Source organism: Pneumocystis jirovecii (genome assembly GCF_001477535.1).
Source record: "Pneumocystis jirovecii RU7 chromosome Unknown supercont1.18, whole genome shotgun sequence".
NCBI lineage: Eukaryota > Fungi > Ascomycota > Pneumocystomycetes > Pneumocystales > Pneumocystaceae > Pneumocystis > Pneumocystis jirovecii.
In genome coordinates, this window is record NW_017264792.1 from 1 (window position 1) to 16,967 (window position 16,967).

Here is a 16,967-nt window from a genome sequence, read left to right on the forward strand (position 1 = left end):
TAAGGGTTGATTTACATTTATTTTCGCTATTGAGACTTCCTCTTAATTCATACATAAGTCTCACTTCTTGTTCTTGTATTTCACGATACGATTTACAGCTCTCTTTTAGTTCTTCGCATTTTCCATTCTTTCCATTATTTTGTACAAGTTTTTCACAGTTCAACATAAACTTATCACAATAGGGTTCCCATAAATCACATGTATGGCCCTTCATGTCTGCATCACCATTCTTCACTTGATCTAGAACGTCTTCAATATCTATGTTCCTTTCTAATACAGAACATTTAGATTTAATGTCTCTAGTAATGATTTGACAAGTAGTGACTAATTGTATACACGAAAAAATAAATCTTGTTCTCTTTTTTTTAGACCATTTATTACATTTTTCTGAAACTTTTTTTATACATATATCTAAATTGCCTAAATTTTCTACTTTTTCTTCTAACAAAATTTCCTCTAATTCCTTAGCATTTTCCAAATGATCACATCGCCCTTTCAGTGTAAAACATGGTAAGTCGTTCGTTTTTGAATCATGTCCTAACACTTCACATTTCTCTTTTAGTTTTTTACAGTCCTCTTCATCTGGAAAATCCCTTTTCCAATCCAGATCATTTCTAAGCCACCTACTCTGCCTTTCGATATCATTTGCAAGCTCCTTACAAGTATCCCATGGGTGTAGACAAAGATCTATTAATATAGGATTATTACTGCTAATTATTTTCTTACATAGAATCCATAATTCATCCATACACGTTTTAAGCGAATTATTTGTTAAATTATGCAGTTTTCCTTTTAATGTGCTTTGAAATAGTTGATATTCTCTTCCGAAAAGCCGTGTTTTTAAACATGTTGATTCTACATTGATGCATGCACTAAACATTTTAATATTCACGCTATTACATGATTTCTTTAAATAAAAACACTTTGATTCCAAATCTATACAAAGCTCTTCACTAAACTCAGTAGATTGCTTGGCCCATTCTATAAGTATAGCATCTTTATTATCTTCGTTAGTATCTGATAGTAATAAATCATATAATTTTGATTTAAAAAGCTTGCATTTAGATCTCAATTTTTCTTTTAAGGTATTACATATTTCTTTGCTTTTATTCATTTTTTCCTTAGTATCATCATATAAATCCTCTAATTGAGGTAAAAGGCTGCAAAGTTTATGACATCTTTCAATATTAGTTCTGCAATGATCTAAATAATTATTTGATAATAATATTAAAAGATCAATTGTATCTTTTATCCTTGGTTTTCCAATTTCACCTTTGAATAATTCTTCTTTTCCAATTTTTTCTATTAATATAATTTCTTTTCCTATTGGGTTAAATGGTAAAGAAAAATGTTTGTATTCTACTTCATTTTCACACTTTTTTTTTATTTTTCCACATTTATCATGAAAAGTGTTATTGCAATTTGATTTATGAAAATAGCATTTCTCAAATAATGAAATGCATTCTTCTTTTGATATTTTAGTCTTTTCGATAAAAAGTTTTGCCTCAAATTCTAAACTATTACATTTTGTCTCCATTAATTTCACGAGTTCGTTACATCTATTTAAGGGGATTAAACAAAACTTCATCAGTTCATCGCTTTCTCCCATGAACGCAAGACACTTTTTGTCGATTATTTTCTCACATTCTTCTTGAGTTTTTAAATTTCCAGATAAGGCTCTTAAAAGAAATTCTGTTTTCAAATCATCTCGTCTTTTTTCTCTACAAAATGCTCTTAAATAATTGCATTTTTCATTAACTTTTATTGAACATGCTTCTTCTATACGCATACATTCATTTTGATACAGACATTCAAAAGTACTTGGAGATGGTTTAGTCTGGATATCTTGCAAACTTCGTTCAAGTGCAGCACATCTTCTCATAATATTTTCTTTTAAATCATTGCACTTTTCATCTAGTTTCGTTTCTTGGCATAGTTCTTCTAATGCTTTGAAGGAGCTTTTTAGCATTTGAGTCATATTTCTTAAATTTTCACAGTATTTTCTTAGCCTTGCTTTACATTCAGTATTCATTGCATTTTTTAGAATTAAAGCAAAAATATTTCCTTCACTAAATAAATAATTTGTTAATTTTACAAGTTCTAGTATTATTTAAAGGTTTTTGTACGTTATATACAATAATGGATTTTGAGATGGATTCTGCGGTGGATTTTGTGATGGATTTTGCAATAGATTTAAAGATTCTTTATAAATAGATTCTAAAAAAAATTAAAAACCTGAAAAAATAAAATATAATACCAATGTTTTTTGAGGAAGCATGTGCTATGCTAAGAAAACTGGCTAATACGAATGGTTTCATTTATCATGATAACAAATAATAATTTTTATAAAAAGTGCTTCACATTTGACATCGAAAAATATCGTTCTCCCTAAAAAATAGCGATAAACGATAATAATAAAATACAATAAATAAATAGGTAAATGTGTATTATTTTGTATTATACTTAGATATTTTTACTTTTTGTGGATTTTTGCTTTCTAATATTCTTTTTATTAATATTCATTATCTTTTACTTCATTTTTATAGATATAAATAGTATTGTCTTGATTCTTTTTATATCTGTTCTATTTTTTGAATTTAATTTTCTATGGGTTTTTAAAAAACTTGAAAATATAGTCAAGATTTTCACTTTCTATTTTTTATTTAAAAAGCTATTTCATAAATTTATTCATTTTTATTTTTTTGCTTTTGGTTTTAGAATCGAAACACAAGTTTTAGATTATTTATATGACATTTTTTATTTTTTTAAAATTTTTGTTGATTTTTCCTATTCTAGAGTAATTCAAGTTGCAAAAATGCTTTTTAAATAATAATTATTATGACTTTTAAAATTTATTTATACCTTTGTTTCAATTTTTGGTTTTAGGATTTTTATTTTTTTTTTACTTTGTATAAATTTTTTACACACTTCTAACATTAATAAATTCCAGTATATTGTTTTATTGATTTTAAGTTTTTTAATTTTTGCTTTAGATTCTCTTGTTCATTAACTTTTTTGGAATTTTAAAAGAATTTTATGTTAATCAACTTTAAAAAACTTAATTCTTTTTAGTCTTTGATGTATAAGACATATTTTTTTAAAAAACATTTATAATATTTTAAATTTATAAATATCTTAAACATTTGTTTTTATGATGATCGATTTTTAGTTCATATTTTTTATATTTTTCATAAATCATTTTGTGTTTTATATTTTTGGCTTCTCATACAATTAAATTTTTAAATATTGCTGTAATATAGATTATTCTATTCTACAAGTTATTATTCTAAATATTCTTTTTAAATATTCTTTTTAGAAATGATAACGACTATATAGAATTCATTCATTTGAATTTTTCTTAGAATTAAAAGTATACATTTTAAAATAAGTAAAATTAGGAGTAAAGTATATAATAATAGTTAATTTTAGAATATGCATTATAGTTTTATTTATGTTCAAATGTCTCTAGGTAGTATGGGGTAAATCAGGAGTAAATATAGATAACGCAAAAATGAATAGAAAATATAATATAAAAAGCATGGTTAGTAAAAAAATGGCTTAGTGAAAAATATAGGTTAATTATAGAGAAGACAGAGTTTTTGAAAAAAATTCAATCTAAATTAACACAGAAGAGACTATTTTTAATTTATTTTGCAATTCTTGCCATTTTACTTGCTTATCTAAACATACATGCTCTCTTCTAAATTGTGCTTATACATTTCTTAAACGTTTATTAAGATGTGTTTTTTATTTATCAGTGTAAGTATAATTTTTTAAATTAGAATTAAAAATAAGTTTTAATTTAAAAATTTTTTACTTGATATTTAAAATTTTATTGAGTTAATATTTTTAGAAAATAAAAATTTAAAAAAAATAAAAAATATTTAAAACATATTTTCTAATACAACATATTTTATAATACATTTTATGTAAATAATGAGAGCAAGCATAAAAATCTCTATTTATTATATAAATATATAATTTGTTTTTAAAGACTTTTTTAAAAACTAATATTGAATAACTAGTTTAATGCAAAAATATTAAAAATAAGATTTTATTTTTTATTTATTATTTTTAAAAAAATTATAATTTTTAGTTTTAATATGTATATTTTTGTTTATAAAGAAATTCTTTTATGAAAAAACTAACCTATAAAATTATTTTCATTATTTATTTTCTAGATTATATTTATGACAAAAATCAATACTCTACATAATTTAATGATAATGCCTTATGATTTGACCCAGTTCCTAATAATTAAATTTTAGTTTTACTGTTTTATTTTCCATAGTTATTTAGCTTTTAATATTGTTTATATCCTTATTAATATATTCTTGAAAAATAATCAACAACTTTTATAATAACATTATTATCAAAATCGAAATTATATTAAGTTGAAAAGTAATAACCCAAATTACATTATGTTTAGAAGATGCAATTTGTGAGTTAAAAATAAAACGGGTTTAATTTTAACATCAAGCCGACTTACTAAATTTAGAATCTTTAGGTCTACCATAGTTTTTGTGACTACTATAACATGCTTCTTCCAACATTGTACAATTGGTAAGATCTTTAAAAATGTTTGATAAGCTGTGACATTCATAAAGATAAGATGCACATTCCGTTAAAGTAGGAGGTTCTGATACATATAGTAAGCCTCTTTTTAAATCCTCGTGTCTTGCTGAAAAATCATGAAATAATCTATCAAGTAAGTCACCTGGGGAAGTTACCGGGGGGGGGGGTCATTAGGAGTAGGGTACAAACACCATCTAAATAAGACCTCGTTAGTTCCTCCAAACTCAGCACATATATCTAAAATAGGCTTGTATAAATTAGAAATATCAGAGGACAGAGATAGATGAGATTGATTAAAAATGCTAAAATCAGTAGATGGTATTTTTTCTTTGAGTTTTTTCCAAACATTATTCAAGTGAGATCTTTTTATACCCAGCGTATAACATAGAGCTTTTACATTTTCACATGGACTTTTAATACCAAGACATGCATGTTCAAAATAAGTGCATTCTTCTATTAACATTTGACATTGAGGTGTAGTGATAATGTTTGCAGTGCTGTTCCATAGTATAGTCCAAACACCATTTGCAGAAACAAGACCTAAATCATCAAATGTTCTGTTTAAATTGACACATGTTTTATTGATGCTTTCATTCAGATTATCGCACTCATCAGTTCGTCCACTTTGACAATATGCATCAAGATTAGGAAATACACGTTGATGATTAGTACAATCATGTTTAAGAAAGTTCATACATTTTTCGTTTAAACTAGAACCACGCCTCATTAAGGAAATCCCGAATATTATAAGAAGAGTAAGATATGGATTTTTATAAGGCAGTGAAACACTATTTTCTCTTTCATTAAGAAAAGACAAAGTCAAATTTACGTCTTTAAATGTTGAACTGCATTCCCCTAAAGAAATATTCTTTATAAACAGCATATCTGGATCAATATTTCTAGTGCATTCTTCTATTATTGATTTACAAAGAGTCTTTGTTGCCTGATTATGACAATGTAATAACAAATACTGCTCGCAAACGTCAAGCAATGAGCAATTATTTCTCGTTACTTCTTTCGTATAGCCTGTAATATGGAGCTTTTCTAAGAAAAATTCCTTAATATAATAGTCAAAACATCGACAAGTAAAGGTAATACGTTGAGAAAAGTGTTTACATGTATCCTGTATTTCAAAACAAGATTTTACCATAATAGGCCCGAAAGAGGTTACACAATGACATTTGTCAAGAAGACTGTCAACACATTGACTATATTCTTCAGATTCATCATGTTTTAGATTATTACGTGTTAGTTCACTAGTTATTATTTTTTCACCTATAAATTTCAATAATATGTTATTTTCATTATCTTTTGTATATTTTTTATAACAAAGCCCATTAAATCTAGCACATAAATCGCCAATCAAATTATTACAAATTCTTTGAAAAATTACACACAATGTTCCATAATTTTCACAATGCTCTGTTTCTATTTTTGTATTTTTTGTTCCCAAAAATAAATCTTCACCTAAATAATAGTAATAAATGAGTTTTTCCTTTATACCATTACATTTTTTATCTAAGTCTTTTTTAATAGGACCCTGAGTAAAGAGACCTTTACAATAATTATTTCTTTTACTCAAGTCGCATAGTTTTTCTAGTATATTAGTAAAATTTCCTCTTGGTAGCTTTTTCACGAATTCTTTACATAAATATTCTAAATATGATTTACATCCTTCTTCAGTTGTGGTAGAATCATCTAAAATAAGACTATACATAGAAGTATCATCGTCTAAAACAATAAACCATGCGGATGAAGTTAATGAGCGTTTTGATAAGAAATTAGTTAATTCAGAATAGGTTGATGAGCTATAACTCCTAATTTTCTTTGAAGTAAATAAATTTAAGTTTTCTTTGGTTCTAAAAGATAAAAATTAAAAAAAAAAAAAAAACGAAAAAGAATAAAAATACCATAAGTATTAATGCCTTTTGAAAAAGCATACGATATTGTGCTTAAAATCACAAAGATAACAAAAACAAAAGTCTTCATTTAGAGAGATGATATGCTTCAGTTGTTTTCATTATGAATTTAGTATTAATATTATTAAATTTGGTTTCAGATTTTAGAATAAAAATACAGATTATTGGATGTTAAATTATTGGTATTATCTTTAATTTTAGTTTCCTAATTAGTTACAATATTTTTATAAAAATATAAAAAAATTTGATTTTTTACAAAAGTTATAGTATGAAAAATATGGCATTAAATATAATTTAAACTGTATTTCGTTTCAAATAATAGTATCATTTTTATGTATTTTATATATTCTTTAATTTCAATTATTTTATTTTTTCGTTTATTGTTTTAGCAAAATTGTTAATTTATCTTTAAATTCTTATAAATGATTATATTTATGGAAAATTACTCTTTTATTTTTGTTTATTTCTTAAATTTATTGTTTTATATTGTATTATTTCATTTTATCTTAAATATGATATTAAAAGAATTACTAAAAATGAAAAATTGTAATCTCTTACAAGTATGAGGGTGTCCGATATGCCTTTGAATTGCGTCTGAGTAAGCCCCGCAATAATATGGGGTAACTGTGGAGTAAATAGAGAAGTAAATTTATTAGTGGATTATAAAAGTAGCGATAAACAGACTGATAAGAAAACATGAATTATAGAAAAATCTATTGTAAATTAATGAAAAGATATTACTCTTTATTTTCTAGTTTTTTCCTCTATTTTGCTTGTTCGTTTCTTTTAAATATACGTACCCTTTTTTAATCTTTTTTATCCATTGATCTTTCGTAGTAAACTTATAAGTTTATTGAGATTTTTATATAAAATCATCTTTAAAATAAAGTTCAAAATAGTGTCTTAAACATATTTTTGTTCTTTTAATGTTGATTTATTTTTAATTAATAGTCTTTTTTATAGATTTTAGGTAAAAAAATTACTTAGTCCAAAATTAACTAGTTAATATTAGGTTTAATTTAAGTAATATGATTAATCTTTTATTATCTTGAATTTTATGTTTTAGATATTTTTTATTTTTATTCATTGTATTTTAATGAAAGGAATTTCTTTTTTATTTTCTGGTATATTTATGCAAATCAAAATACTGTCTTTTCTTTTTAGTTTGTCTTTTCCTAATCTTTTGTTTTTAATCGTCATTAAACTTTTTTTTGTATTTTTCTCGAAAATATAATTTTGTTTTTATTTTTAGCATATATTTTTAATTTAAAGTTATAAACATAATCATTAATTTTTTAGCTATTCTATTTTTTTTTAGTAGTAAGTTTAATACAAATAATATAAGCTTAGTATTATCTATTTTCTTCAATCTTTTTAGATATAACGATATTTTAGATATTCAAATTTATTTTGAAATTCTAAATTTTTGTGTTTTATTTTTTGTTTTATAATATGTTTTAAAGATTTTTTCCATGGTACCAAAAGCTTTATTTTTATTTATATAGGATTAATATTTGTATTCTTTTATGGTAGACGTTTAAATATCAGTTTTGTTTTTATTATCACAGAAACTTACGGATATATTTCTATTTATTAGTATATATGATATTTGTTAAGTATTTATTTGTACAATAAACGTAAAACTCTTTAAATTTTATCATAATTAGATTTTTTAAAGGTTTTGTTTACATAAAAAAGGAATTTGTTGATCTAGCTTTTAAGTCTTTAGAAATTTATTCATTCTTTGTATAATATTTTAAGTCATCTTTTGCCTGAAGAATAAAATAATCAATAAGCTTTGATTTCTAAGAAAAATATTTTCAAATTTATTATAGTTTTTATATGTTTATCTTATATTCTTTTTTAAGAGAAATTTATTATTGCAAATAAAAACAACTTAATATTTTACATAGTTTCTTGTTAATGTTGGTAATTTTTATTAGATGATTATTTTTAAATTTATAGAAAAAATTGTTTATTTTTTATTTTTAAAAAGAAATCTTGCAATATAATTAGCTCTTTAATTCTTAATAGTTTTTTTTTATATCTAGTTATACTATTATTGTAAATTTTTCAAATCTTATGTTTTCCAAAATACTGAGATCTACTCTTAAAATTATTTTTACTTTTTTAATGTTAGTAATGATTGAGTTTAATAATGAAAACAATTTATGAAGTTAATCGTATATAAATAATTAGCATCATTTTATATTTGTTTTCCAATTTTTTATAATTTTCTTTAAATCTTTTTAATAGAATTAAATTGTAAAAATAATATTATTCGAAGAGAAAATGATTTTGTATCAATATCCTCTGATAACTACGAATTGTTATTCAGATTATTGTTTTAAGACTTGAAATAACTTTTATTTATTTTTATAAATATTTTATACATTTTATTTGATAAGAAATACTTTATTTATGTGTTGTTAATTTTTAGCATTCTTGATAATATTTTTAATTTTTTTTTTTTTAATACTTTAAAAAAAAAAATCTACTAATTAATAATATTTAACAAAAATTAACTTTAACTTATTGCAAGTATTTTTAAAATATGTTGAACACAATCATTCTAAAAATAGTTATTTTTGTTTATTTTTTGGTTTTTTTTAAAAGTTAGGTTTTTTTGTTAATTATACTTTATAATTTTGTATTTTGTTTTTGCTATTAGATTGCTTTTAGGGATTTTTTTAGTTTAGAATTTATTTTGAAATTGATTTTTTACGTTTTTTAATATATTTTCATTTTTTTATATTCATTTTTTATTTTATCACTTTAAAATTAAACATGTTTATAAAAATTTTTAATAAAATATAATAATAATATTTTTTTTTTGATTTTTAGAACTTAATTCTTAGTCTTAATATAAAAATGTAAAAAAGTAGTTAGAATAAAAATATCTTTTGAAATTATATATTTTTTATCTCCAATAATAATAAACTTAAAAACTTTTATCTAATTATATTAATATATAAGATCTTTTTAGAAATATTTTGTTTAAAAGTAGTATTTACTGAATCTTATTTTTGAAATTTAAAAAGTATAAAAGCAATAAATATTACTTTTTATTATTTTAATTTTTTTAACTCTTTTCTATATTAGTTTGAATTCAAAATCTTTATAAAATTAATGTAAAAATATTAAAAATAATAAATTCTGATATTTTTTCTTAGTTATAATTTTTAAAGAAAGAGTTTAGCTTTTTTGTTTGTATATTTTTAAGTTTTTAAGTTAGATAACTTTTTTATATTAAGAATTTATAACTTTCATTCTAGTTTTATTTTAAATATTTCCATTATTTTTTTCAGATACATATATGGTAAAATGTATTATTATTTAATAAAATTTAATCTGTTTTAGTAATATGTTTATAATTTTTATAGTTTTTCTATTTAAATTTTAATTTTTTTAGCATAATATTTCTCCATACTTAAATATAGTTAGAGTACTTTATTAACATTTTATTTAAAATTTAGATTAAATTTTTATATTATAAGGATCTGAAAGTATTTTAATTGTTTTAAAAAATTATTAAATTTTTAAAATACTCTTAAGATATTTTCTTGAAAAATATTTGGAAATATTTTATGATAAAAAGAAATTTTGTAATTAGTAATAAAAAAATTTAATTCGATAAAAATAAAGATTAAATTTTTGAAAAATTAATTTTTTATTGATTTTTAGAAGAAAATAATATTTAATTCTTTATAAATTAAAAATTTGAATTTTTAAAAATATTATTTATTAAAAGACAAAAATATTTTTTAATAAAATTATTTAAGCATTTAGTATAATTTTTATATTTAAATAAAATCAAAGAAAATTTATAAGTGATTTTTATGTATGTATAATTCATATTAATTCGATTTTTTCTATATTTCTATATCTTTAAGTGAATATAATATTAATTTCATAAGATTATATTTTAATATTTTATAAATCTAAATAAAATAGTCAATATCATCTTAGAAAAGAAAATATGTGTTTTTTTATAAAATTTTTTATATACAAAAATAAAAATATTTAATTTTTATTATTTAATATTAAGCATTTTAATTATTTTTATATAAAAATTTATATAAAAAATATTTAATAATTTAATTAAAAAATATCTATATTTCAAATTGTTATTTGAATAATAATTTAAATAAATGAATTAAAAATTTAATTTATTAAAGATAGTCAAAAATTATATAAATTTATATTTAAAATAAAAGTAATTTTGAAAGGAAAATTCAGGATATTTTTTATAATTTTTATTATAAAATTAAAATGCATATTAAAAAATAATTTATACAAAATTTATAAAAATTTTCCTTCTAATAATTTCTTTTCCATTCTACGTTCTGTTTCATATAGAATACGGTCAAGAATCCCTGCAATTGTAAGAACACCACTAATAATAATAACAGTACTCGTCAAGAAAGTGCTAAGACTTCCCCGAGTTTCTCTTTCAATAACTTTTATAGGACTAATATCATAAGAAAAAAATACTCCAGGTATTCCTCCTCTTGGTCCAATATGAGTAGGATGCTCAGGATCACTATCACCTGATATTGATCGTTCATGTACAGTTACTGAATATTTATTAGTATCTAAAGAGGGTTTTGACAAATATTCGAAGCGATATGCAACACATTTAATAAAATAAGAATATTTTAAAGTAGCTAATTCCTGTAAGAAATTTTAAATAAATTAGTTATGTAATCTTAACGGTCATCTGTATCTTTTTTTACGTTATCTAAAGGATTTTGTAAACTCCCTTCAATTTCGGGGCCAAAGCTAAGTTTATTAATCATATGAGAAAAATCATGAGGCAACGAATCAGTAAGATAATCATAAATATCATGAACGTGGCCTCCCGTAATTGTTTGTGATGAATGGCCAGGTGCAAAATGAAAATTACCAATAACTATTTATAATTACAATAAATCAATAGCATTTTTAATAAACCTTTGTTAACTTCTATTCTTCCAACAAAATTACAGCCCTCATCAGGACCATCCATATTGTTTGAGTCTTTACACTAATTTTCCTTATCAATAACATATAAAACTTAATTAAAAATACCTGTTCAAAAGTTCTCTTATTTGGTATAGGCCAATTATTAGCAATATATGCATTTATCACATCTTCACACGTATTACAACATCCTTCTTTTGCTCCATAACAAGATCCACAATAATCAGAAGGTAATACTTTAATTGGTTGTTGAAAGTTAAGTGTATTAATAGATGTTGAATTAATAAAAATGCCATTTTTATCAAGTCTATTTTTAACTACATTATGCGAAACATCTGTTTGAAGTTCTCCAGAAACATCCATAATGTCAAGAGAAAGTACTAGTAATTTTTAATAGATAAAAATAAATTATTAGTATATACTAGAACATGGTATTTTTGGAAAAGTTAAATTTAAATTAATTTGCAATTTTTCACCTAAAAGAAAAAAAAAGATGTTAGTAAATGTTAGTAAAAATATAAATATCTTAAACTTACTCCTAGTACGATCTATTGTAAGCTCTGGTAATACAACAACTCGTCGATAATCATGCCATTCAAAAGATACTAAAATAAAAATTATAATAATAGATATAATTGTAATAAGTCCTCCATTCGTAGTTTTGATCTGTGCATCTTCTATTGTTTTTGAAAATGCATCAAAACGGCGAAAACCAATACGCCGAGTCATTAGACTTAATTTTTATTAAAACAGAAAAATATTCTTTTTTTTTTATAAGGGTTATTTGAAAATTAATATTTTTATTTAAATTAGTATTTTTATTTGAATTAATATTTTGAAATTCATATAAATGTCTTAATATTTAGAATTTTTAACTTCGAAAAATTGTTACCAGATTTTTGATAATTTTAAAATCATGGTCATAAATTATAAAATAAAATAAAAACAAGCAAATAATTTACAATATTTATCTTTATTTAGTATAAAGGGTTGTTTTAATAAAAAGTCTATTTTTAAAAGCATTTTTTGCAAACATGTTATTTTAATAATTTCAATTTTTAGAAATAAATTAATTCTAAAGTAAAAAATAAATATATTATAAATTTCTAAATTATGTATTTATGTTTTTATCTGTTCAGTATATATTATATTGTAGTTATTGTAGTGTTAAAAAGTTACGGTAATGACACGTTTATAAATGTAAAAACAAGAAAATTAATAAAAAATATAAATTAACTTATTAAAATAATTTAATTTTAACATAAGTATTGTTATTGTTTTAAGGAATATAGAGTTAGGGATAAATTTTTGGATTTTTAATATTAAAATTATCAAAGTTTTTACACGAAAAAAGTTTAAAAATTATGTCTGATGCAGAATTTGAAGAAATTCGTCGTCTTCAATTAGAAAGGAATTTAAAGAAAGAAGAAAATTTTCCTTTAAAAAATCCAGATTCTAATGAGACAAATATTCCAGAAAAAGTGTCAGTGGTAATAGATTCTAATAAAAAATATGATGATGATTTATATATTAATGAACGTCCTGTTGAATATGATTCAAGCATTTCTTTTAATGCAGAAAATGCTGAGGCAAATTTTCAGGAACAACCACATAGGCTAGTAGGTGTGTTACAATCTTTAAAAGTTATGTTTTTATTACTAATATGATGTAATTTATATAGGTCAATATACAGCACCAAAGTATCTTTTAAATGATTTTTCTAATGAGGATGATCCTAGTCCTATTAATAAAGACACAAATAAGAAACAAATTATAAGTAGAGAATCTGATTATCAAAAACGACGTTTTGATCAAATACTTACACCTGCTCGGCAAGATGCATTTTCTGCAAATAAAAAAAAAGGAAGCTCTGATGATGGTCGTTCATATGCTGATATAATGCGTGAAAGAGAACTCGAAAGAGAAGAAGTTCGGGTTCATCGTGCAATTGCTGAAAAGAAAAAAGAAAAGATTGAAGATAATGTTGATAAAGAGAATATAGAAATAAAACATAGAAAAAGACGCTGGGATACTTCTGAATCATCTAATGACTCTGAAAATAAGTCAGATTGGAGTAGCACACAGGATACGCCAATTACAAAGAGACGATCAAGATGGGATCAAACTCCTGTTCCTATAATTCCAGGGCAAGTATCTGATATCCCTACACCTAAACGTTCGCGATGGGATCAAACTCCTGTTATTGGTATTACACCTATTGCTTCTCAAGGTAAAATATGTTTTCTATCTTTATAAATATTTAGTTTTTTAGGTTTACAAACACCCTTACCCAATATGATACCTCAAATGCCTATATCATTTGGGACAGATGTTTCACAACGTTTTTATGATTTTTCTGATGAAGAGCTTGATGAAATATTACCTGTAAAAGGATTTAAAGTTCTCGATCCTCCTCCAGGATACGCTCCTATACGAACTCCTGTTAGAAAACTTGTAGCGACTCCGCTTGCTGGTGATGGGGGGTTTACGATGCAGGAGATAGATAACGCAGCTAATAAACAACTTAATGCAGGTCTTCCAACTGATATTCCTGGTGTTGGGGATCTTGCTTTTTTTAAACAAGAAGATATGAAATATTTTGGTAAACTTATGGATTCTACTGATGAATCTGAGCTTTCTGTTGAGGAACTAAAAGAAAGAAAAATTATGCGGTTATTACTTAAGATTAAAAATGGAACACCTTCAATGAGAAAGTCAGCTTTACGACAAATTACAGATAAAGCAAGAGAGTTTGGAGCAGGCTCATTATTTAATCAAATTCTTCCTTTGCTAATGGAGCGTACTCTTGAGGATCAAGAGAGACATCTTCTTGTAAAAGTTATTGATAGAATTTTATATAAACTTGATGATCTTGTACGCCCATACGTACATAAAATTCTTGTTGTTATTGAACCTTTGTTAATTGATGAGGATTACTATGCACGTGTTGAAGGTCGTGAAATTATATCAAATTTATCAAAAGCAGCTGGATTAGCTCATATGATTTCTACTATGCGTCCAGATATTGATCATGTTGATGAATATGTCCGAAATACTACTGCACGAGCTTTTTCTGTAGTGGCATCTGCTCTTGGGATTCCTGCTTTACTTCCTTTTTTGAAAGCTGTTTGCCGTAGTAAAAAAAGTTGGCAAGCAAGACATACAGGTGTCAAAATTGTCCAACAAATAGCTATTCTTATGGGATGTGCAATCTTGCCTCACTTAACTAATTTGGTGGATGCCATTGGAAGTGGGTTGGAAGATGAACAACAAAAGGTTAGAATTATTACTGCATTAGCCATTGCAGCACTTGCTGAGGCTGCTGCTCCATATGGTTTTGAATCTTTTGATATTGTTTTGCGACCATTATGGAAAGGAGTTCAAAAATATAGAGGTAAAGGACTTGCTGCATTTTTAAAAGCAACAGGGTATATAATTCCTTTAATGGATGCAGAATATGCAAATCATTATACAACTCAGATTATGAAAATTTTGATACGAGAATTTCAATCTCCAGATGAAGAAATGAAAAAAATTGTTTTAAAAGTTGTGAGTCAATCTGCTGCTACAGATGGAGTAGACGCTACGTACTTAAGAATAGAAGTTATACCTGAATTTTTTAAAAATTTTTGGGTGCGAAGAATGGCCCTCGATAGAAGAAATTATCGTCAAGTTGTTGAAACAACTGTTGAGCTTGCTCAAAAAGTTGGTGTTACTGAAATTATAGAGAAGATTGTAGACCATTTAAAAGATGAAAGTGAGCCATACAGGAAAATGGCAGTTGAGACCATTGAGAAGATTATTGCTGGACTAGGTGCTGCTGACATTAATAGTCGTCTTGAGGAACGTTTAATTGATGGTGTTTTGTATGCTTTTCAAGAGCAATCCATGGAAGATGTTGTTATGTTAAATGGTTTTGGGACAGTAGTTAATGCATTGGGTATGAGATGCAAACCATATCTTCCACAAATTGTTTCTACAATTTTATGGAGATTAAATAACAAGTCAGCAAAAGTAAGACAACAGTCAGCAGATCTTGTTTCTCGTATTTCTGTTGTTATGAAAACATGTGGGGAAGAGCAACTTATGGGTAAACTTGGTCTTGTGCTTTATGAGTATTTAGGAGAAGAATACCCTGAAGTTTTAGGATCTATTCTTGGTGCTTTAAAGTCGATTGTAAATGTTGTTGGTATGACCTCGATGACACCACCAATTAAAGATTTGTTACCTAGATTAACACCTATTCTTCGTAATCGTCATGAAAAGGTTCAAGAAAATACTATTGACCTTGTTGGTCGTATTGCAGATCGTGGTTCAGAATTTGTTTCAGCCCGTGAATGGATGAGGATATGTTTCGAACTATTAGATATGCTTAAAGCGCATAAAAAAGGTATTCGTCGAGCTGCTGTAAATACTTTCGGTTTTATTGCAAAAGCTATTGGTCCTCAGGATGTGTTAGCTACTTTACTTAATAACTTAAAAGTTCAAGAACGACAAAATCGTGTTTGTACAACTGTAGCGATTGCTATTGTTGCTGAAACATGTGCACCCTTTACTGTTTTGCCTGCTGTAATGAATGAATACAGGGTCCCTGGTAATAAATTAGATCTTTTAGTATAGAAATTAACAATATTTTAGAACTTAATGTTCAGAATGGTGTTTTGAAGTCTCTTTCCTTCTTATTTGAATATATTGGTGAAATGGGCAAAGATTACATATATGCAGTTGTACCTTTATTATGTGATGCATTAACAGATAGAGATCAGGTTCATCGACAAACGGCTGCCACTACTGTTTCTCATTTATCTCTTGGTGTTGTTGGACTTGGCTGTGAAGATGCTATGATTCATTTATTAAATACTGTATGGCCAAATATTTTTGAACAATCTCCTCATCTTATTAATGCAGGTACTTTTTTTAATGTTTTATAAAAATATTAATATGTATAGTTATTAATGCTATCGATGGTATTCGAACTGCTATTGGTCCTGGTATTTTAATGATGTATATTTTACAAGGTTTATTTCATCCAAGTAGAAAAGTTCGTGATGTTTATTGGCGTCTTTATAATAATATGTATGTTCAACAAGCAGATTCAATGGTCCCATATTATCCAAATATCGATGATGATGAATTTAGCCGGTTTTTTCGTCATGAGATGCAGATTTGGGTATAAAAATTTTACTTCTGTACTTAAAATTTAATATTTAATTTCATTTATGTTAAAAGATTGATTCTTAAAATACATATAAACAAGTTATTCATTATTTATAGATTTAAACTGTACATGTTTATTTATATTACTATTATTTGTATTTATAGGTTAATATTGAATATAAATACTGATTTTTATATTACTTAGATACATTTTTTAACTTAAAAATTAATAAAATTTAATTATATATTGGATATTAATAAATTTTAAAATATTAGTAAATAAATTATTTTCTATTGTAAAAATTTTATGAAAATTCGTTATCGAACATGAAAAAATATAAATAGTATTCAACT

The 16,967-nt window shown here is 24.3% G+C and overlaps 4 protein-coding genes across 4 annotated transcripts; 1 reads left to right on the top strand and 3 right to left on the bottom strand.

The window, feature by feature from the left end:
* Positions 1-16: 16 nt before the first annotated feature.
* On the bottom strand, positions 17-2,318 carry T551_03515 (uncharacterized protein; the record flags this gene model as incomplete). Its single annotated transcript, XM_018375778.1, has 3 exons — positions 17-2,069; positions 2,127-2,217; positions 2,258-2,318. Coding segments are annotated over 3 exons (2,205 nt in total), but the record flags the coding sequence as incomplete, so codon positions are not given.
* Positions 2,319-4,475: 2,157 nt separating this feature from the next.
* Positions 4,476-6,564, bottom strand: T551_03516 (uncharacterized protein; the record flags this gene model as incomplete). Its single annotated transcript, XM_018375779.1, has 3 exons — positions 4,476-4,677; positions 4,731-6,426; positions 6,486-6,564. 3 exons carry the CDS (start codon positions 6,562-6,564, stop codon positions 4,476-4,478), a joined length of 1,977 nt encoding a protein of 658 aa, XP_018227919.1.
* A 4,232-nt stretch (positions 6,565-10,796) lies between these two features.
* Positions 10,797-12,185, bottom strand: T551_03517 (uncharacterized protein; the record flags this gene model as incomplete). Its single annotated transcript, XM_018375780.1, has 6 exons — positions 10,797-11,161; positions 11,209-11,406; positions 11,448-11,520; positions 11,565-11,836; positions 11,879-11,932; positions 11,993-12,185. 6 exons carry the CDS (start codon positions 12,183-12,185, stop codon positions 10,797-10,799), a joined length of 1,155 nt encoding a protein of 384 aa, XP_018227920.1.
* Positions 12,186-12,820: 635 nt separating this feature from the next.
* T551_03518 (splicing factor 3B subunit 1) lies at positions 12,821-16,632 on the top strand (the record flags this gene model as incomplete). Its single annotated transcript, XM_018375781.1, has 5 exons — positions 12,821-13,079; positions 13,138-13,686; positions 13,729-16,050; positions 16,095-16,364; positions 16,406-16,632. 5 exons carry the CDS (start codon positions 12,821-12,823, stop codon positions 16,630-16,632), a joined length of 3,627 nt encoding a protein of 1,208 aa, XP_018227921.1.
* Between the last annotated feature and the right edge of the window lie 335 nt (positions 16,633-16,967).